Below are 22729 nucleotides of genomic sequence, written 5' to 3' on the forward strand. Positions count from 1 at the left end.
TCCCTCTGTGCTATACGTCTGTACCAGCTACAGCCATGTTGTTTCCATTAATTTTTGCCGCCCATAAAGATTTTTTTTAAGTAGACGACGCTAACAGTATAATTCATTTTTGATTTCGCGTAATTTGTTTGCAGTGATTTATTTCATTCACCTATCGACGAACGGCATTCTACAGTTAAACGAGCGAAACTTTTCCACTAAGGCAGACGGCGGACGCGTACACGTTCGTTCGCCCGCGATAACGCGTTCAGACGGACGCCAATCTGCTCATTCTCAGTTAATACCTGGTTTCTTGAATTCTACAAACGCCCTTGGTAAGTACTATGACAAGGTCGCCGAGTATCTACCTGTCATTGACAAACGACGTATTTTGTTTATATATAGGTAGATACGCGCATCCTTCGTTTGTTTTTGTCTTCCGTCGACAGATGTCAACAATACATAATATAATTAGTTTATGTTGTAGGGCAGTGTACCCAAACAGTCAGTGCCCTCGAATGGTACGATTATAATACAGACCTCTTAGTTCGTATCGCGCACTGATTGTTGGTCGAAAACGACACTGGTTCTCTAATGAAAGTGGCTTAGAACTTTAGAAGTCAATTAATCATTTTTTACTCATAAGAATGCTTCATTTGTTACAATTGGTAGCTTAGTCTCACGAAAAAAAATTTGTTATTAATGTAAATTAAAGAATGTAGCTAGAGTATCTTTCTTTATATCAAAGCTATTACATTACAGTAGTCGCATTGAACTTACTTTGTGACCTGCTTATATGAGCCCTAAAAAAAAAATTTTAAAACTTAATTAGGTACTTTTAAAGTATGTATTGAAATTTGAGATATGTATAAAAATTAGAATCTAGCTATACACAATTAAAAATAAAATAATATGTAGGTATGTTAAATCTAATTAATTTTTTAATAAAAATCGATCTAGGGTTGATTGGATTTTCCCTTCTTCAGCCAACTTCATAATCATATCTTCGTAGAATTTATGTTGCTCGAATACGTCAACATCACCTCTTTGCTAAATCCCTTTACGTAAAATTTGAAGCGCTTCTAGCATTTGTTTAGTTGATGGTGGTTTCTTATCAGGTTCCTCTTTGTCACTATCGCCAGCCACATTTTCTTTTAGCCGTTTTGACTGTATTGACTGTATTTCATCAAATAGTGTGTACATATTTTATTTATTTAACTAATTTTCAAATGACTATTAACCGGTGTGTTAGTCGAGTAGACAAATTTTTTGCTGTGTTAGTATATGTGCAAATCGGGACCAGCCGTTTTGAGTCTAATAGGCAAATGAGTCAATTAACTGTGAATCCAATAAGCGGCGACTACTGTATATAAATTTGCAAGTATATTTGTAATAATAATATCTGCCTATACTAAAATAAAAGATAGAATAGGCAAAACCAAGCAATAATGAAAAATATACAGACAACTCTGATTTGGTTCCAGTTAGTGCATTGGGACACATTCTAACAGGGAGCTACCACACACCAATTATACATAATATTTATTACTGCCTGTTGAAACAATAGCACTAAAGAAAACTGCACCCAGTGATCAAATTGTTATCCTAATATAAAAATTATATTATAACCATTGTGTCTTTCTCCCCTATGTAAAGATCTAATTTTGTATCCACTTAACTTACCTACCCATTTCAAAAATTCTGTTCTCCTTTATATATTCAGTGCTTGTTTTAAGAATGGACCAGATGGGTGATCGCCCAGAGCGCCTTCAGACTTATTAGTTCTTTTGATAATAATTGTTTTCCCTATTTTTGTAATTAAATTACTCAACATGAACTAGAGAGCACATATTTTTTTTTCCTTGCCCAGGGCGCATAGTTCCCTAAGACCGGCCCTGTATGTATTTTATATTCTATTATAAATGGCTTCTAACGTAGCTCTAGGATCTCTGGCACTAATATTAATTGTCCCGTGCTATGAAGACTGAGCTATCCTTTTTTTGTATTACATTATAATGGATATTTCTTTTCAAACATATTTTACTTAATTTCTGTGTGATTGAATAATAATATGTCTGTATAAAAACATATATTGTATTACCCAATTCAATATATTTAGTGATATTTTTTTTATACATAATTCATAACTAAATCTGGTATCCATATATAGGTTTGATGAGATGGAGAAAATAGGGTTCCTCCCAGAATTTCAGGACCACTCAATTTTTTATACTAAAGAAACAATTAGGTAAAAATAAGACTGATTAGTATTCCACTATAATAATCGACAAACAAAGTTGATACAACATAGATGATCAAAAGTAGTAGGACCCCCAAAATATTATCCTCGGGCTCGGATTTCTTTCACAACATCATTGCCTATAAACATTCACACTTACACTAATCATAATTTACAACTTAACTCAAATGTCATAGGCGGCAGTAACAGATTTGTATATTGTCTAAATATTGACTCTTATTAGGGGGTTGTGGTCAGTTGTATTTTAAGGAAGTCAATTTAGGCAATTTAACATAACATTAAAGTGACTTGTAAGTGTATGCAAAGTAAACGCCCAGAAGTATGTGCAAATTTAATCTGTAATCGTTTTTGGTCAAAATTTCCTAAAAGATGTCGACGTCAAACATCATAAACAGTGAAAAAATTATGCGGATCATAAAATATATTGTTGTCAATAATAATTAATTTTACTATTTTATCTTAAACATACCTATTATATATTTTTATTACCCAATTATTCCATATTTTAAAATTGTTCAGAACACTACCAGTAGCATTCACTAATATTTTTCACTAGGTACTTGTGTTTTTTATTTTTTATTTTTTTTTTACTTTGAAATCACACATTCAAAGACGAATACCAGAATACATGTGTAAAAAAAGAGTACTCTGAAGTAGATAAGTGATTTCGCTTGATTGAATGAAGAACTAAAACTTATAAAAGTCTATTACCTAGAAAGGCATGCGAGCTTATAAGCTGTGCATGGTATTATTATGATATAGTTATTAATTGAAGTATATATGCATACACCTTATTATATAATAGCGATGATGAAGAAAAGATGATGCAATCCAAATATGAATACAAAGTTAAAATATTTGTACATTTCGTTGATAATTCTGAATTCCTACATTTAAGAGGACGCCACACCCCCCGCATGTGTTGTCTTCGTCTTTCAAGTGCGTAACATGGCAAATTTTATGCTCAGCAGTTCCAATTTAGCTCCGTTAGTTTACAACTTAGAGTAAATTGACCTCTTATAAGAATTAAAGGTAACATTATTATCTAGGTTTTCACAGGGGCTTTTTATTATATTTCAATTTTGAAGCAACTTATGAGTATTTTTAAAACTGTGAATTTTTTTGTGTATATCTTAAAATACTCATGACTCGCTTTAAAATTGAAATATAATAAAAAGTAGGACTGGGCCGATATTGGCAATATCGGTTTATCGGTATATTTTTTTTTCAAAACCAATATTTGAACCGATATGTAAAAAAAACAATTTATCAGACATAGATTAAATATTGTATTGTATTAAAAATTAAACACTTTAATTGTTTTAAAAAGACTTAAACAAGGAATGTTTTATAACTGAAAAAGGGAAAATAATTATTTTTTAAATATTATGTGATTTGTTTTTTATTATAGTTTTTATTTGTTTTATAAAAAATTATAATTTATTATCAACTAACAAGAAAGAAAATTGTTCATTTTAAATTTTTAACTTTTTATTTAATATTTATTATTTATGTAAAACTGTGTTAACTCTATTTGTATTAAATATTAATTGTATAATATAATAAAATAATAAATTATTATTTATAATTTAATATTTAATATTTATTAATTATTTAATTTAATCATTATATAATATATTAATATATAATATTGATTGTTACAGTATTACTAGTTACTGCTTAATACTTATCGGTAAGTATTATCCGGTATTTTATAATATCGGTTCATGCTTTTGGATAGAAATTCAAAGTTTTGAATACATCGGTTATCGGATTTAAATCTGCATAACATATTGGGTTATCGGTTAAAAGTGATATCGGCCCATCCCTAATAAAAAGCCTCTGTGAAACCCTAGATAATAATGTTACCTTAAATTCTTATAAGAGGTCAATTTACTCTAAGTTGTAAACTATCAGAGCTAAATTGGAACTGCTGAGCATAAAATTTGCTATGTTACGCACTAGAAAGACAAAGACAACACATGCGGGTGTGGCGTCCTCTTAATTACTAGTTTATATAAATGTAATATGTTTAGTCCTGTAATAGTTTACCTGTGTATTTCGTGGAATAATTTTGTAACTTGTAGGTGTAACAGTTGGCCTACATAATTCAGATCGGTCCGTCGTTACTTATATTCATCATCAATTAACTTACTTATGTGCCGTCATTAACACTAATATTAAAATATGATAAACTTTTTAAATTAAAAAAAAACTGGCTTTTAGACCAAAAAGTTAGACAAAACTGAAGGCACTTGATTTGATTGATTTTGATTTTTAAAACTGATTTATATTGAATAACAAGTTCACTAGGTTATTGTAGAGGTAATTTTGAATATCAATTTTTCAGCTAAGATATCAAAGAATAAAAAAGCTAGTAAGTCGTGGATGTCGTTCTATTGTACAGTAGGTTACTAGTGGGTTACTGTAATGGATGGAATTAAAATTTGAATCCAATGATATTATAATTAATATCATTGTATACGAAAAACGATTCTGAGTGGAGACATTTTATCTGTCTTGGATATATTATAGATTATTAGAAATTTTCAAATCTTGGATTTAAAAAGAAAAATTTTTTGAATTTCTAGCTTATGCTTGTAAAAAAAAAATTGTGACTATGTATTTATTTTATTTTTCAACTGCTATTGCAAAAATATTTTAGGAGCCTTGTATTGAATTTTCAAATCTTAGATATTAAAGGAAATTTTTTTATGAATTTCTAATATAAAATAATTTATAAATTTTCGTGATTTTTACGTATGTTAAAATTAAAATTTGAATGCTTGTAAAAAAAAAATTGTGACTGAATTTATTTTATTTTTCAACTGCTATTGTAACAATATGTTAAGAGCCTTGTATTCAATTTTCAAGCTTAACTAATAATGATTGAAAATTGCATATACCTATGAATAGTTCAACTTAAGTCAAAATTTTTTTAAAATACATGGTGGATAGAATATACCCCGGAATATACTTTTATGAACATTCGGTGAAAAATTTCATGTATCTATGGTTATTTGTTTTAAAGTTACATCAAAAACAATTTTGTTGAAAACTGATTATGCTTAAAATTTCCCATTTTTCACTTAATTTGTTGTTTGTTTATCCCGATTATTTATTATTATTTTTAATTTTGACCCCCCCCCCCCCCCAACTAGATTCACTTTCTGATCCAACAAGGTACTGAAGCAAAAAATTGAAGCACTTTTACTGCCCCAAAACGTGAGGACAGAAACAAAATAAAAATAAAAAACACATCATGGTAAAATCAATACATTCCTTGCTCCGCTCAGAATCTAAATTTTGATCATTTTTTATTTTTATTTATATTATTTGTATTACACTTTCAATATTCATAATATTAAAAATCGTCTCCACAATACCCTAGTAAATTTGTTAATCAATATAAATCAGTTTTAAAAATAAAAATCCGTCAAACCAAATCCTTTCAATTTTGAATGGCTTTTTGGACTAAAAGCCACTTTTTTCCATTGACTGCAGCAACCCCCCCCCCCCCCACCTTAAGGACACATAGACAGGGCCCTTTTAAATTTTTTTATTATAAGTATTTCTATTATCTTATCATTTTGAATTTGTTTAATTAAAAGGTTTGTGCAACTTCAAAACTAAATATTATTTTATAAGTTCCCTCGATGAATTGTTGTTTTATATTTTTATAGGTGAATATTAAATACCAACATCGTAAACATGAGTGAACCAAACTCTATAAGGCAATACTCAAAAGGTACTGGCGTTTGGGCAAAAGTGCTCAATCGTGTTTGGTGGCCTGGTGTAGTTGTAGATTCTCGTGATCCATCAATTCCAGAAGAATTATTAGAGTTTTTGGCAAAGGTTAAAAATATTGTTGCTGTGGTAAAATTTGAACAAGATAACAAATAGTAAGTTCAAATCTTACAATATATATATATATTTAATTTTTATGACTAACTTTTAATTCTATTTATAGTCAAGTTGTTGTTAAAGATGATCCTATTTTCCTATACAATTGTGAACGCAAAATGGAATTTGTCGAGAAAGGATATTGTAAGTATTAATTTCTGAATTATTATTATACAAGTTATAATATCTGCCTACCAGGGTTGACAATATACACATTTAAACCATTATATATGTTACATATATATTACAGTACGTATAAAACAATATAACAACTAAGACATTTGTGTTTATTTTTATCCTTTGAAATTTATAATTATTCAATGTTCATTGAGTATGTACTAGATTGATTTTAATTTTTAACTAATATTCATTAACTTTGTTGATAACTTTTTCATATAATAAGTACCTTTAATATGTTATATTGGTATATATTTTTAAACATTTATTTAACTATTAGATAAAGCGGTCATCAAGGTAATGCTAAAAAATAGTAAATAAAAAATAAGTCATTTTATTGTAAAAACATACCTACCTTCTCAGCTATGGATTAAATCTAAAACATTTCTTTAATAAATAAATTACTACAACAAAGTACATATATCTCAGTGAATTTTAATTTCAAATTAAACAAATAACTTATTTGTTGTTATTATTAGGATCCGAATTTATATGCTTTAAAAACCTCAGAAATATACATTCATGCTCTTATTTTATAGGAATATACCATATAAAATAAAAAGTTTTTTATTTTCATTATTTTTATATTGTACCCTAAAATTATATTATATTTATATGATTTACTTTTGGAATTTTAAATATTAATAAATCAAATCAAATGAAAATAATGCGCATTTGGTACAGAAATATGCAGTACATATCAAAAAATGGCAAAATATGCTAAATAAAACTGTATTTCAGATAGGTATATTGCCAGTAATTAAAACTGGTAGATTACCTAACTCAGTGGCGTAGATACGATTTTTTTCTGGGGGGGGTTTTTAAATATTATATTAATGATACAAAATTACAAGTTATTAGTTAAACTAAAAGTCATTTTTATTGAAAATGCACTAAAATCGTCGAAAAATGCAAAAAAAAAATATTGCTTTAAAATAATCAGTACCTATCACAAATGATAAAATGCCAATATAAAAAGACTTTCGTTTTTGGTGGTTGGGGGGGGGGGGGTGGAAACCCCTTCCCCCCCCCCCGTAACTACGCCACTGACCTAACTATATTTTGGACTGTTAAGAAAAAACCGGCAAATGCATTTAAATCAGGACCCTAGTTATTATATATTATAAATAATGCTGTACATTTTAATAAAGATAAACAAACTAATAAATTAACATATGATTAAATGTTTGTGGTTGTTACCTACTTATTATTAGAATCTAGATTTACATGCATTTTTATCCTTAGTTCATATCATACCGAGAATTTAAGCATCAAATTTCATATTACATATTTTGTGTATTTCGAAGGTTATTGTATAATGTTTATTTGTTCATAAGTGTATGTAATGCCTTTTTAATAATTTAATTATTAACAAACATACAATGTCGTTATCATTTTATTAATAATCACATCGTATATTCGTATATCGTTATATTTATAAATCTTATTTAGTTAAATTCCAATACACTAGCTGTTGCAAATTCTTGACCGCCATGTTGACCGGTGATAATAGGTACCACCTGGCTAGGTGGCAATTAATTAATTTGCAGTCATTGACCATTATTTGTACGTTAATGCATTTAGCCCATTAAAAAAATTAAATGTTATGAAAATTATTAAAAGAACCTGTTTTAATATTTTAATCTTAAGTATTGTCCTGATAAGTTTTAAAATTTATTAATTTGTATTATTAATGTTTAAAACATTTATAGTTTCAAAAATGTTATTTTAAAAGATTTTTATTTTTATTTTTAAGTTTTCCATTATTTTTAGATTGAATTAAATAATTTGAAATATACAGCAATGGAAAAAATAAACTTTTTTTTTTGATAAAATATTTAGAATTTTATTTGGTGTAAAAGTGTGGTTTAAAAAAAAACATTTTATAAAGTGTATCATAATACAAATAATACAATATTGCATATTTAGCCACTTTTTCTATGCATATTTGCATCATATTTGACACTTTTGAAATGATATAAATCCAGCCTCTAGTTATTTTACTTGATATCCACTGTTCATGCAGTAACAATAATAAAAAATATAAATATGTTTGTACAGTGTAAAACCAAGTAATATTTTATAATTTATCTGTAAGTAATACATGTTTCATAATTAACTGATTATATGTTTCAACCCTGGTTCCTACCTATTTATAACAATATTAATTATTTTCTCACATAATTTCCGTGTATTTTACAGCATTATATAAAAACCAGAAAAAAGGTTTGCCAGTCATTAATAATTTTGACATGAATAACTTCAAGAAAGAGGTAATATCATTGGAACGTCTTACTGGAGGTGATGTGCGTATTTTTGAAAATTTAGAAAAAAGACAAGAAGAATTAAAGGCTATTAAACAAGGTTTCACATCAACTAATACAAAAAAACCGAAGAAAAAAGAAGGCGGCAGAAAATCTTTATCAGTATCTAAAACTCCTCAACCTCCTAAAACTGATCCTAAAACTACTCCCATAACTGCTCCTAAAACTACTCCCATAACTGCTCCTAAAACTACTCCTAAAACTCCTAAACAATCTAAACCTCTTGTTTCCAAACCAAGAACATCTCAATCAAGAGTCCGAATGATAACTGATTCATCATCACCTAGTTATGTTTGTCATTTTCAAGTTGGCTGTAAGTTTGCAACTAATCGTTATGATAACTTGAAACGGCATATAGCAAATCATAAAAATGATACTAGTGTAGTTACAACCGATAGACCATCAACTAGTTCTACTTCAAATAAACGAAAGAAGGTTAAGACAAAATCTTCGGACATTAAAAAACAAAAACTGCAAGAAGAGTTATTGAAAGATTGGGAAAATGATGGGGATGATGAAGTTGAACTCAATACAAGTGATGTTCCATCGTCTAGTAATGTTTTACAATCTCCAAATGAAGAAGTTCTACAAACAACGATTGAAGCACAATTGTCTAGTAATGTTGTAGAATCTTCAAATGAAGAAATTGTACAAACAAAGAGTGAAATACAATTGTCTAGTAATGTTGTAGAATCTTCAAATGAAGAAATTGTACAAACAAAGAGTGAGATACAATTGTCTGGTAATGTTGCAGAATCTTCAAATGAAGAAATTGTACAAATAAAGAGTGAAATACAATTGTCTGGTAATGTCGTACAGTCTCCAAATGAAGAAGTAGTACAAACCACAAACGAAGTTATACCTACAAGTAATGTTGTATCAAGTGAAAATGATGTTATATCAACCATAAATAAAGTTCAAGAAACTATTACTAGTTCTGCTGATAAAGTTTTTGATTTTAATGAAAATGACAATAATGCTCCTGTTGTAGAACTAAGACAAGCTAATTCTAGTTGTTGTTCTACTGCAGATAATGATAAAAGTGAAATATTTGAATCCCAGATAACTCCAGAATTTATAAATAACACAATTTTTGAAGCATCACCTAAAAAATCAATTTTAGCTGTGAAAACTACAGAAGATTCTTCCGATAAACCTCATGAAATCCAATCAAATAAGCTTGCAAATGAAATCGATGATCAAACAAAAAGTACTGAACTATTATTAGAAAAAACCGTAAATACTTTGGACCTAATAAACAATTTTGAAAATTCGTTGAGTTGTATTTCGAGTGGTATAAATGAATCTGATACAAATATATTGACTGAAGATAACAATGTTGTTATTGATGTATCTGAGTTATGTGATGAACATCCAAAGGAACCTACTAATATAAATAAAGATATTCACTTAGAGGCTAATAGCATAGATATTCCATTAATTGAAAATATGTCTATTGAAACAGAAGATGCTATTATTGAGGAGATTACTAATGATAAGAAGATAGTTTCAAATGATCTAGAAGTTAATCAGTCAAATGGCAGCACAATTGATAAGAATACGCTTGTTGAAAACTCGGGCTCTATGGATAGTACTTCCAATAATATTAATTCTGAAGATAAAATCCAAAAAAAATTAGATTGTATAGATAGTATGCCAAACCCTGAATGGTCGAAAGAAGAAATTTGGGAATCATTCACACAAAATGGAATTACAGAAGGTAATAACTAAATCTATGCTTATATGTTATGTGTATTGACAACTATATGAATAATTGGTCTAAATATTGCTCACTTAAAAAAATGAATATGGTCATTGATACCTTATTGTAGGTTATTAACCTTCTCCTACTATATTTTTTTTATAATAGGTAATACAAACAAAATAGTTAAAATTATATAGCTAAAGCCCTATCTACCCCCCCCCCCCCCCATAAAAAAAAAGAAAATTATTGAATGCGTCTGGAGACCTTAAATTATTGATGAATTGGCAAAGAGAAAAAAGAAAACTTGATTTTTTAACGAAATGTCAGATCATCCTAACTTCTGCCCTTTTCAAGTGATTATAGCCATGGAATTATACCTAGGATTCTAAATAAATTTAAATATTATGTTTAATCATGTTCTATACTCTGTTTAACTTAAAAAAAAATTGTCGGTTTGCAGTAAAAGCGTTTGTCTCCCCAACTCAGTCAATTATCTATATATCTGCCGTGTAATATTGCCATGCCCCTGGGAACAAATCGGCTGCAGACTATGTTTCTTTACTTCAATAGAGTATAGTAGGTATGAGGTACCTAAACAAAATTTATTCACGCTATCCTAAATTATTCACTATAAAATGCCTACAATTTTACAGCAAAATTGAATGAATTAATGATAATAAGTAAATATCAGCTGTTTTGTTTGTATAGATTTGATTATTGAATGTCAAAAAACAAAATATTGATAAATATAAGTAAAATTTCTGTATTCTGGTTAACTACAGCTATTGTTATACAGGTAAATAGTGTTAAAAATAGGACATGGTCTATTTAAAAAAAATTATATTTATGTTTCTACCATGATTTCTTTAACCAATTTATGATTTTGGCAATTAAAAGTTGACCTAAAAACTAGCATACTATCTAGTGGATATCACAAGAGATAGCACTATATCTACTGTTGTGTGAAATTAGCTTTATTTAATATTTTGATTTATAGAAGTCATCTTACCATTACCCATATAAGTTAACAGTTAATATTTACTTATGATGGTTCGTATTAAGTTTTATAGCAATTTTGTTTATGATAATTTTTCAAGATCACCTTAAATAATAATTAAATACATTTATTATTAATAGTATAATAATTGAATTTGATACAATACCTGAATGCTAAACTGGATGGAATGTAAAAATTATCATAAATTTTGTTAGATAACACACAGCTCAATTAAAATGTTTTAAGATAAATATACTCACTTGGTTAAAATTAAATGCAATTTGAATAATAACGTTATAAGTATTGGTAAAATTATAAAAAAATTACTATTACAGTATTAAAAATTGTTTTATACGTGGGTATTGAATATGAATCTGAATTTTAAAACATTTACTTGAATAATAGTATTTTACTTAATCTATAAAATTAAACATTTTTGAATTACCTAATGCCGGGTTTCATGAACAATCATTAAACATTTATTGAACCAATAGTGACATAGTGGTGACTTAAACAAGATTTAGTTGCTCATGCAAATTAATTATTTTTCATGCAACCCAGTATTATTCTTGTTTTACTTTATCTAGAAAATTTATATTTTACCATTTACTAGTGATGGGAATAATCGAATGAAATAATCAAATCGATTTGATTATTTTAAAAATTGTTCAAATAATAAAATAATCGAATAAAACATTCGTATGATAAAATTATTAGTAAAAATCATGACAAAAATAAACATGTTTGGTAAAAACTAAAAATAATCGAATGCTTTTCTTATCTCACTTTTACTTCTCTTACCCGTATACTACAACTGATTACAATTATATAAAATATGAATGTATAATAAGCAGGGCTCGGGACTTAATGTGCTTAAAATCTTAAAAATATGTGCATAAATATGCACCAAAAAATATCAAAATATGCATTTATTTTTAGTTAAAAAATACGTACTTATACAAATTTAATTTTAAAAAAAAACATACCTTGTTGGAACATATTACAAAAAATTTATATTTTATACATACTATATTATTAAAAATAAGGCCAAACTGTTGAATGGGAGGTCTTTGGATTTTTTTAACTCACGACATCTTCTATACCTAGCAATTATAATTTTTATGTATTAAAAAAATAATCATTTTATAATTCTAAATATTTTAATTATTACCATAATAATACTACAAATTTAAAAGGTAATAATAATAATAGTAATTAGTGGTAGGTCAAACTGTTTGGTTTGGTTTGAAATTCAAACTGGGCATGAAAAAATGTTGAAACCAAACTTACTGGTCACGATAGTTCGAAAACAAAATATTTGTACAATTCTTCAAAAGTTATTTTTTAAAAATAAAAATAAATAATGATTCTTTAGAAATAATTAGATTATTGGCGATAGAAAGTGATAATCTGTAGCGGGTACATTATGAATTATTTATAATATAATATAATAATGTTATTTTTCCTGTCGCCCATTACACATCCCCCCTCCGCCGACCAAAATATTAATAAGTTGCTTATTGCTAATAGAGGCAGTGAATTTAAATTATTTTAAACCTATTTTGGGTAAATCAATTAGTAATATTATTAATATTGACTATATTTATAAAACCAATTGCTATATACACTATACAGTATAAACTATAAAGTAGTCAGTTAGTAGTAAACGGGCAGTGACTAGTGAGATAAGAAAAGCATTCGATTATTCCCATTGCTACCATTTACACATAACTTTTGAGTACAAAATAACACATTTAATACAAGTTTAAAGTAAATTACTTCTGAACATTTTATTAAATAGTTTCATCATTTTATATTAAAACATTTATTGGTCTTCATTTTTATATTGGTTAGTTGGCGATTCATAATTTTTATGTGTCAGGGTGTTATTTTTTTGATTTCCTATAGGCCACCGACTATAGAATACCTTCTACAGTTGTTGCTAGATAAATTGAGCAGGTGGTAGTGACGCGATAACAAACTACCAGGGGTTCTCCATACTTGAATGTCAATTGAGACAATTATTTTTATACATTTATAATAATTAAAAAACAAATTTATGAGTGGCTGTAGTGTACTATGCGGCCGAGGCACACCGTGATTATAATTTGGGATACACCTATGTGATAAGGTTTTAGATATAAACATGTATTCTATTGTATTTAAATTTAATTCGCATTACATCAATGTATGTAGTTTACTATGTATACACTAACATTGCCTAATATTTTTTGATATGATATGCTTTCTTACCCCACAAAATAATTCTGAAAATTTAGCGTAGATTATTCTTTATTCAAACAAATAAATTCATAGGTTTAGAAATAATAATACATCATTGTGTGTTCACATTCTCTCAAATCTGACAAAAACATAGGGTGTTGATATAATTGTCTTATTATCTTGTAAAATTTTGATCATAGTTATCTTAAAAATGATTTTTAATATCAGCATTACAAACATGATGATATTAGATTCGTTATGGGGGGGGGGGGGATATTTTTCCAATATTGTATAGGCCTAAAAATTTGGTTTTAAACATAGTAGTATATCTTTATTATTATTTATATTATTTTGTTTTTATTTATTCTTGTGTAGAATTTTTTCACCCAAAATATTTTAAATAATTTGTTCACTACTTTTAATTATACATAAATTAAAATAGTTAATTTTAAGACTAATGACATTTACATTTTTCTAATAACTTCCCTAATATTTTTTTAGTATGTTTAAAACAAAACAATTTTGTATTTTTGCTTCTGTGCTAAATTTATTTCAAGTTTTAATGTTTTATCTAGATTTTACTAGTATATTCAGCACTATCATTATTTCATTAATATTTATACATTTTTTTTATTAAATCAATTTTTTTTATAACACATAGCTAATTCATATTCTCCTGATCTCAAGCTGCCCACTGGCCACAAGTTTACACTGCCTAAGTTTTTGAAGTGAGCTCAAACAATAGAACAGGACATTTGTTCATGTGGTTTTTGGTTGGCTGAATGCCGTCAAGTAATACAAATACAAATTCTGGGGGAATCCGGAAATTGTCTACTGCCAGATTTATCAAGTTTTCGTGAATGTTAGATTTTAAAGCTTCAACACTGTGTACCACTTATAAAATCTAAATAAGGGATATATATCAATATATAAGTTGCACTTGATTGAAAGAATGAGTAGCTACACATTAACTTCTTCTTCATCTTTCACTGCCAATGCAATTGTGTTGTATTAATTAAATTTTGGTACTTGTTTTTTATGCTACATAAAACTTAACAAATATTATCGTGTTATGTGAGCTATTTCTTAAATTATTACCAGTTTATTTATAAATAATTAGTTATTTTGATATTTTTTCCTTCCTTGCATTTAAACTAATCCATTTGCCTAATGTCATTTTATATTTATTATTTACATTATGAAAGGATAATGTAAAAAGACTGATAGTTTATTTTGATTTCTATAATTGTTTTAAAATATATATCTTGCGACTGTTTTTAGTAACATTTTTATTGGTAGGTATAGTTGTTTGTTCACATCATCAAAATTATTCCATACACATTGCATACAAGACAAGTACCTTAGGTTTATGTTTTTAAGTAAATATTTTTATTGTGTTGTTGACTTATAGTTTATTTATCCATCATTTTTTTTTTTTTGTTTTATTGAGAACAAAATATTTTAACTTTATTGTTAAACAATAATTTATTATCGTCTTACAAATTAATTTTAATTAATATTTTATATTTAGGATCATTGTGAAAATAAATTAATATATTTTTATATTAAATATAACTGTATAGATAAAAATTCCGTTATTAAAATAACAGTTAAATTTAAATTTTTAACATTAAATCAAGAAAATATTTATTTACTAAGCCAGTGAATGTACATGTAGTATATACTAAAATATATATTATTAATTAATAGCTTCAGATATTGTATTTTAATGAGCTTAAATGTAATTTTTAAAATTATGAACACTTATATATTAGCACAGCAAAATATGAATTGGTTTATTAAGCAATTGTTGTATAGTAAAATAAAGTACATTTCTAAAATAATCTATTACAAATCTGAGGTAAACTTGTTACCATTTTACTGTCTATTTTTGTATTACAAATGTAGACTGCATCACTGATTAGTTTAGTTTTAATGATTTAGTCACTTTACATATTACAGATAGTGTTTATCATAATATGGTTAATGAACTAAAATATATTAAACATTATGTTTATTAATAATATTAGTTTATGTGTAATTTTGTACAATGAGACCTATATAATAAGAATTTGTAGAGGGGTTGACAATTTAAAAATGAACAGTATTTTATTCTATGTCCTTGTGTAATATGAAACATTTTGTTGCAATATGAACTAATTTAAATTTGTACATTTTATATTTTATTAGTAGATATTGATATCTAAATTTGTTTTTAACTTTATTTAAGTAAATGTATAGTTAATTCTTAAGAAATTACATTTATATTATATTAAATAGAAAATGAAACCAAAATTTAAAATTATTGATTATGATAAATCATTGTAAATATTTTACGTTTTTTATAAGTTAAGAAATTATATTTTCTTAAGCTTTATTTAAAGTGTTTGAAATTTATACTTATTTTATTTACTTATTTACTTTATTAATATATAAAAATGTATTTTGTTCTGCGAAAATGATCTTAGTATTTAATGAAAAAAAAAAAAATATAAAGTTTTAAATTTATTCAATAAATCATATTTATTTTATAACTTTAATGTCATGTTCAATTATTACTATATTTTTGTGCAAAAACATTCATATTTACAATGATCAAGTCAATTAACTCTTAGCATTGTAAAATTGTAGTTTTTTTTGTACATAATTTTAATCATTAAAAATATATTTTTATATATTCAATACCCACGCTTCACAATATTATTAAAAAAACTTTTACATAATTGAAAAAAAATTTCAATATATGTTTATTTTCATAAACTATCAATAATTTTTTACATTCAATTTGGTCCTAAGCATGATATTTACCTTGCGTTAAATATGATTAAAAAAAAACGTAATAATTGCATTACTTTATGTATATATAGGAAAAAAGGTATCGGATGCAAGTGCAACCCAACACCACCTGCCATATTATTGTCTTCTTCAACCAGACTATTTTGGTGATTTCTATAATACCATTACACTTTTCACACACTTTCTCTTTTTCTTTCACTCAAAAGGTTTACCACGGCATGTATTATGTATTATGTTTGTAGCACCAATTTATGTGCATTATTATATTTATACTCCAATGAATCGTACTAAACTGAATGTGTTTGAATTATGGTCTACAAGATGATTGCTCCAATATCTGTACACATAGTTAACTGTACACGGAATTAGCTCTATACCTACGATCTTCATATTATTTATCAAAAAAAAATAGTTGAGTCTTCAAAAAATATTTATTAATCATAATGATGTGCAAAGTTGTATTTTGAGAAGCACAATGGCGTTTAGAATTTTGATTATTGAATTTTATAAAATAAAAAATAGGTTAGCCTATAGTGAACGTAGTACACCAAACAAATTGATTGAGATGGTTTAAACCTTTGTGTCCCAAAAACATATATATATATATATATATATATATATATATATATATATATATATATATATATATATATATATATATATATATATATTATATTTTGTTGAATACGCTTGCTTTGGCATAATTGTGTGTTTTGTTTTTTTTTTCATTTTTTTTCGTTTTGTTTTTCCGCAGCTAAAAATTTTGCCATCGAAGAAATAACTGACCGTTATTTACCCAGATTTGATGATTATAATCCTAAGGAATGCTGTGAAATGCCATCCATTGCGTTGGAATTCCAAGAACTGACATTGAAATCGCAAACCCAAGAGACTACAACGAAGAAAGAGAAAAAAAATGAACCCGAATACTTTTATTTCCCCCTCGATTATGGATCACATCCGACATTAGAAGAATTGAATGCTCTCCCTTTTATAGAAGATCTTCACGAATCTGTGTTGAAGGGTTTTTCATTAAAATTAAACATTGATTAAAAATGTGCATACAATTCTTCCCTCATTTTCATGTAAAAATTATTGATGTTCTAAAGAAATTAAATCACTATTTCGGCTCTATCCAAATAAGTACACACATAATTAGTAATGTGTTTAACTATACAATAATTGTATAACAGCTATTTTGCCCTCTCTCTTCTGTCTGTTTCCATATTACGTATGTATAATATATTAATATATTTTATTATGTATACAACGTTGAGTATGGTTAACTTCCCATGGAACAACGTCTTATAGTATATGTACCAGATATATAGCTGATAATCGGTTTTTTTTTTTTTTGACATTTTATCTTCAAATTTGCTTATATTATTTTTCTGCAATTTCACAAGCTTTTTTTATCTATGCCAAAACTATTTTATTGTTTATCATCTTGGCCGTTTATTTTATAACTCAGAAATTATTGAGAGATTTTTAATATATCGTAATTTTTCAGTAGAATGCAAAATATAGTTTTTTCTGCCATGTAATTTTTTCGGCGTTTCCTTTTTGTATCTGAACAATTTTTTTACATTAACTTAAATTAATCGTTTTTATCTCTTACGATTTACATAATTTATTGAATAATTACACAAGCATATTATATTATAATATTTATTTATTTTTTATGTTACGACATTGCTGGAAAGTAGTATCAATTACTCTTAGGTGACATGCGTAAAAATTTACAATTTTTTATTAACACTTTAAATTTATACAAATCATTGATTTATGTTACGCTAAATAATATTGATACACAATAAAATTAAATATACCTACATATACTATTTCAAAATCTCAACCTGAAATAAATTTAATTTGATCATTTTTCTACTATTAATTACTTTGTTTGGACTGAGTATATAGATGAAAGTATACTCAAATATTCTGTTCAATATATTTCTTAGATTTGTTAATGATTCATTAAAATTAAGTTATCCCATCCATGCACAATATTCTTTTTTCAAGATTCATAATAGTGTAATATACTAAAGTTGTGTCTGTGCTTATAACTTTTTCTCATGTATAAATACTTTACTTTCTACATAATATAAACACATACACACTCATAAATATATTTATTGGTTCCCTATACAATTGTAATTTTTTTTTTATGTATTTAAATTACATTAGAAACTATGATTTGATGTAGGTTAATATTATAGTTTTATTACTATAAACTATAGGTTTATAAAGTACTTACTATACAAATAAATTAATGGTATACATTATTTTCTTTTTTTGATAGCGTGTTCTTGTTGTGTATAAGGAGTAGGACCCCGTAAAGCATGTTTATCGAAATTCTTAATCTAGGCTTTATAGTTTTTAGATGTGTATTTTCTTCTTAGGGCTCAAGGCCGCTTATTATGAAGTCGCTTAAAAATTGATCCATGAGCCATTGGTTTGCCAAAATTATACTGTAATCAGAGACTATGTTATCATAATATTATTTATTGCAATAAAATTTGAACGATACAGTTTTGACTTAATTAAAACGTGTTAAAAAATTTTAATTTTTTATACATTCTGAATTTAGATGAAGAAATACTTAACTTAAGAAAGAAGTTTCTACATTTTTGACTATAATAAAAAACAAAAAACTAATGGTGTGTAATTTACATTTGATAAACCGTGAATTGTAAAAAATTGTATTAAAAACATTGGACAACTTTTAAAAGTTCCATCAACAAATATTGTGCCAAGTTGACTTAAGAACTTCAAATTAGTTACTGTTGAAAAAAACTAATATATTATTTTCATACCTATTTATTAATAGAAACTTTTTATCTTGGACTTTGGTTACTTATGATTTTTTTTTTTTCAATGAATTCTGCTAATCTAATATATTATTTGACAGCCTGGGAATTACAGATGCTCGGGTGTGGGGCATATTTTTGCGAATTTAAGTTAAATCATAACTGGTTGATACATCATTTACTCATTTGAAAATTCCCTATGAATAAGTATTGAGGACTAATCACAGATATCGTCTATTGCCTTTCGTTTTAAATTTAAATTAATTATTATCAGATTATAATATATATTTGATATTATTATTATTTTTTTAAATGAAGCTGCGATAACAAAAGTCATTGGCCTTGGGTGCTTTCAATATCTTTAAATATATCAAAAATATTTAAAATATTTTGTTACAATTTAGAATAATAATAAACAATTTAATTGATTTAAGATATTTGAAGATTTTTCGATGTTAACTGGGTCAGGACAGAGCTTTGTGTAATTATTATAATATGCCATTGCCAGAATTAGTGGGACTTCAGGGATAAACTACAAATTGCAGACAATATACACAAAGCTCTGTCCTGGCCCAGTCAACATTGAAAAAATCTTCAACTAAATTGTTTAATGTTCAGTCCTGGGTTGTTCTTTGTCTACGTTTCGTCATAATGTCAAAACGTATATATCTATGTAGGTTAGAGATTCTTCGTCAAGTACCCTATAGTTCTCCACATATGGTATTAGTCCTTCTGATACCATTGTCACGTCGATTGGGTTCTGGATGTACCTCTGACGAAGGTCGGTTCATTTCCCGTAATAATTAACCAAACCTAAAAAAGCTTTCAATTGATGCACATCTTCAAGAGTCTTAACTTGAGAAATGGCTTTAATTCTTTCTTCTGGAATATATAACCCATCTCTATTAATACCATGTCCCAAAAAAGTAACGCTATCTTGCAACAATTTGCACTTACTGGCCTTAACTGTTAACCCAGCCGACTCAAACCTTTCTAATACTTTCAGAAGTCTCTCTATGACTTCCTCATCACCATAGAAACAACAAATTCCTGCCAAACCATTTAATATGTTTTCCATTTCTCTTTGGAGTAATCCAGGTGCAAATGCAATACCATATGGCACCCTTAAAATAAAATAAAATAAACATCTATGTGTAGTAATTTTTGTTAATTTTTGACTCTCCACGCTCAAAGGTAATTTTTGATATGCTTAACAAAGGTTCAAAGTACAAAATTTTGTTCCCCCTTGAAAAATATATTAATAATTCGTTAACTCGCAGTATTGGGTACCTATCCACAGCCAGATTCTTATTAACTGTAACCTTGTAACCGCCACACAAACGAATACTCCCATCAACTTTCTGTATGGGTACAATAGGTGTAGCCAGCCCATTCTGAAGACTCTACTGGCTCTAATAAATCTTCTGCAACCAATATATCCAGGTCCAAACTAACCTTATCTTTTAGTGAAAATGGAATAACTCTAGGACGTAGAGTCTAGGTCTACAAAATATTTGGTTTAAGCACCGACTCAAAAGTCTTATTTTTATAACATCCCAAAGAACTACTAAAAACTGACGGAAACCTTTCAACCATGCTCTGAATACTTAAGAGTTTAAACCTAATTTCTCAGGAAGTACCTTAAAGGCAGTAATCCAGTCTCTCCTCATAATCGGTGGACCACCTTCATCGATCACATACAAATATAATGTCTTACACACATTCTTATAACCAATGACTAAAGACGAAATTCCCAGTGGATTAGTAATATTGCCATTGTATGCTTTTAATTTTAATTAATCTACCGACATAACTGATATACCTGAACCAGTATCAATTTGAAATACTATAATTTTACTCTTCCGAAAGTAATCTCTTTTTAATATTTTGATCCTTAACTCCCCAAATCAACTGGTCTCTTAAAGGCGTCGTCCAAATACGTACCAAATTCGCAAAATGCGGACATTTTTTTTCAACTCAGCAAAGAACTGAATAATTGTTTCATCACCCTGCTTCCGTTCCTTAACGTTCCGTAACCACATTTGGCTTAGGGCTCATGTGCTCCGAAAACAATTTTTTAAGATTGTCATAGGATTTATCGAAAGGTTTAACGGGCAAATGCAAGTCACGTAATTACCAATCAGGGTTAAAAATAATAATTTTTTTTTTATGCACATTAACTTCATTAAGCTGAACATACAGTTCAAATAGTTCAACCCAGCCGTTGAAATCATCCTCCTTATTAAGTCTGAATTCATTAACATTACCGATCAGACTACTTTTAGCCATGGCAAACACGTGTTTAGTCTGTCACCAGTTAACACAACTCACGACAAAACTACTACACGCAGCGTTCCGCTCTTTCGTTGCCAATTGTAAGATCCGTTCATCATCGTTCCACATTATAATATTAACGGTAACACATAATGCAATGAGACAAAACGATTTGTATATTATTTAACATATTTTTTTTTTTTTTTAAACCGCCCTAAGGCTTTTTTATTATAACAATTAATGGTCTTTAACAATACATTTAAGAGGTGTACATAAATATTAAATATTAATATTAATAAATTAATGAATAAATATTTAGTAAATATATACAAAAAAACATGTTTGGATTATCACTCCCAATGGAGAGGTCCCAGCCTTAGTCTAATAATTTATACTAAGTCATATGGTCTTCGGCGTTTGAGACGTCTAATGTCTTGAGAATTATCAAGTAGTTGAATTGCTGCTCGATTGGTGTGTTTATCTAGTCTTTTCTCGTTTTTTCTGGCAAACTTGGTAATCTCGTCCTGGACGGAGGTCATCATCTCGGTGAATAATGTCATTTCTATCGTACCGGTATGCTGCGACAATAGTACGGAGAGCAATGTTTTGGCGACGTTGGATAATCTCAATATTGGACTTACTGGCACAGCCCCACAGCTATATTCCATAGGTCCATATTGGTTTAATTATCGCTACATATAAAAGACGTTTGCATATGAGATCTAATTCGGAGTGTCTACCGATCAGCCAATAAAGTTTTCACAATTTCAGTTTAATTTGCAGTTTTTTCTGGCGAACATGATGTTTCCAATTTAATCGTGAGTCAAGGTGCATTTCCTAGGTATTTTGCAGAATCGTTCTGGGGGATAATCTGCTGGTCCAACCATATTGGGTAGTATACACTTTTACGCAAAGTATAATTTACGTGTACCGTTTTGTCACTGTTAATTTTGATTTTCCAACGCTTAGTCCAAACGGAGACGTTGTTAAGTGTTCGTTGAAGTTGATCAGTCGCAGTCTGCTGGTTTTCATCAGTTGCCAGTATTGCTGTATCATCGGCAAACATAGCTGTCATTGAGTAGTTGGTAGTTGGAATGTCAGCTGTGTAAAGTAAATACAAAAGAGGTCCGAAGACACTGCCTTGTGGTACTCCAGCTGATATGTTTTTCCAGTCATTTAATGCTTCATCGTGTAAGACTCTGAACTGACGTTCAGTCAGATAGGATTCAATGAGTGCGCACTAAGTGTGTGGCAGCTGTTCACATAGCTTAATATGTAATA

The 22729-nt window shown here is 27.8% G+C and overlaps 1 protein-coding gene across 2 annotated transcripts; it reads left to right on the forward strand.

The window, feature by feature from the left end:
* The first annotated feature begins 1 nt into the window (after window position 1).
* Window positions 2-18913, forward strand: LOC107172104 (uncharacterized). 2 transcript variants are annotated; one of them, XM_089226370.1, is made up of 5 exons: window positions 2-314; window positions 5923-6141; window positions 6210-6286; window positions 8522-10363; window positions 14230-15945. In XM_089226370.1, the coding sequence occupies exons 2-5, from the start codon at window positions 5951-5953 to the stop codon at window positions 14298-14300; spliced, it is 2181 nt and encodes a 726-aa protein (XP_089082496.1). In that variant the 5' UTR covers window positions 2-314; window positions 5923-5950; the 3' UTR covers window positions 14301-15945. The 2 variants fall into 2 exon arrangements, with proteins under 2 accessions (XP_089082496.1, XP_089082495.1); XM_089226369.1 differs by lacking the exon at window positions 14230-15945 and adding an exon at window positions 17119-18913 and having other exon boundaries at window positions 5-314.
* Window positions 18914-22729: the final 3816 nt, after the last annotated feature.

This window comes from Diuraphis noxia, unplaced genomic scaffold (assembly GCF_037042655.1).
Source record: "Diuraphis noxia isolate RWA-SAM2 unplaced genomic scaffold, SU_Dnox_SAM2 contig0004, whole genome shotgun sequence".
In the NCBI taxonomy this organism is placed as follows: domain Eukaryota; kingdom Metazoa; phylum Arthropoda; class Insecta; order Hemiptera; family Aphididae; genus Diuraphis; species Diuraphis noxia.

What these genes read in the sequence shown, in the direction of transcription:
- LOC107172104 (XM_089226369.1), top strand. Translation starts at nt 5,951, where the DNA reads ATGAGTGAACCAAACTCTATAAGGCAATACTCAAAAGGTACTGGCGTT. An exon ending in ATTTGTCGAGAAAGGATATT is followed by an intron (nt 6,287 to 8,521) that starts GTAAGTATTAAT and finishes TGTATTTTACAG; the next exon opens with CATTATATAAAAACCAGAAA. An exon ending in ACAAAATGGAATTACAGAAG is followed by an intron (nt 10,364 to 17,118) that starts GTAATAACTAAA and finishes GTTTTTCCGCAG; the next exon opens with CTAAAAATTTTGCCATCGAA.